The following is a 789-nucleotide window of genomic DNA, read 5'->3' as shown; positions in this document are numbered from 1 at the left end:
TGGGGCGGGCAGCAGTGCCCAGCCCATGCGGTGGAGGCCCGCGAGGTCAGCGGCAGCCCGAGACCGGCGGCTCAGGGCCTGGAACCCACACAGGCGCCCTCTGGGTCGCTCCCTCTGGGGTCACCCGCTGGCGACCCAGGTCTCAATGGACATCAGCAGGCCCAGTGCTGCGGCTGCCGGGGGCTGAGTGCTGGGGGCAGAGCTGAGCCGGCACTAGGTCCAGCCCCGCCCCCGGGCGCCCAGTGCTTGGGCTGTGGGGGGCCGGCTGCTGCCCCCAGGGCTGCCGGCAGGCACAGGAAGGCAGCGGCCCCTGCACTGGACGATGCCTGGTCAGTCTGGAGCGGCCCAGGTGTGGCTGTGGCCCCTCTGGACGACTGCCCGGGCCTGCCGGGAACGGCCCCGCGGGACGCTGTGGCAGCAGAGGGCACAGGCCTGGCCCCGCTCAGCGCCAGCCCCGGCCCGGCCCGGCCCGGCCCGGCGCGACCGGCCACCGGCTACCAGCTGCCCAGCTGCCGCACAAAGCATTTTCCACGGAGACGCAGCGGGCAGAGGCAGCTGTATTGGCAGGTGAGGCCCCGCCCGCCCTCAGAACTCCTCGTGCACATTGCGGGCGTAGTCCACCAGCTTGCTGCCCGTGAAGAACTCGCTGTACTTGAGAACCTCCTCGGGCTCCAGGTGCTGGTTCTGGTTCTCGTCGGCGATGGCGATCATCTGCTTGGCCTCGTTGAGTGCGCTGTACTCGTTCATGGGGTCCATGTACTCCTGCAACCGCGGCCGCGTCAGCGCCCC

The 789-nt window shown here is 71.5% G+C and overlaps 1 protein-coding gene across 1 annotated transcript in view; it reads right to left on the bottom strand.

Moving 5' to 3' along the window:
- Window positions 1-539: 539 nt before the first annotated feature.
- The window catches only part of SDF4 (stromal cell derived factor 4), a 3817-nt gene continuing 3567 nt past the window's right edge, over window positions 540-789 (bottom strand). Inside the window, exon 3 of the mRNA XM_012734544.1 lies at window positions 540-787. Coding sequence (XP_012589998.1) covers window positions 586-787 — 202 coding nt within the window. The 3' untranslated portion in view covers window positions 540-585. The remainder of the gene's footprint in view (window positions 788-789) is intronic.

The sequence above is a fragment of the Condylura cristata genome, unplaced genomic scaffold (assembly GCF_000260355.1).
Source record: "Condylura cristata isolate star-nosed mole 26May11 unplaced genomic scaffold, ConCri1.0 scaffold00058, whole genome shotgun sequence".
Classification (NCBI taxonomy): Eukaryota; Metazoa; Chordata; class Mammalia; order Eulipotyphla; family Talpidae; genus Condylura; species Condylura cristata.
Note: the sequence above shows the minus strand (reverse complement) of the source record. Positions and strands in the feature narration are given on the sequence as shown.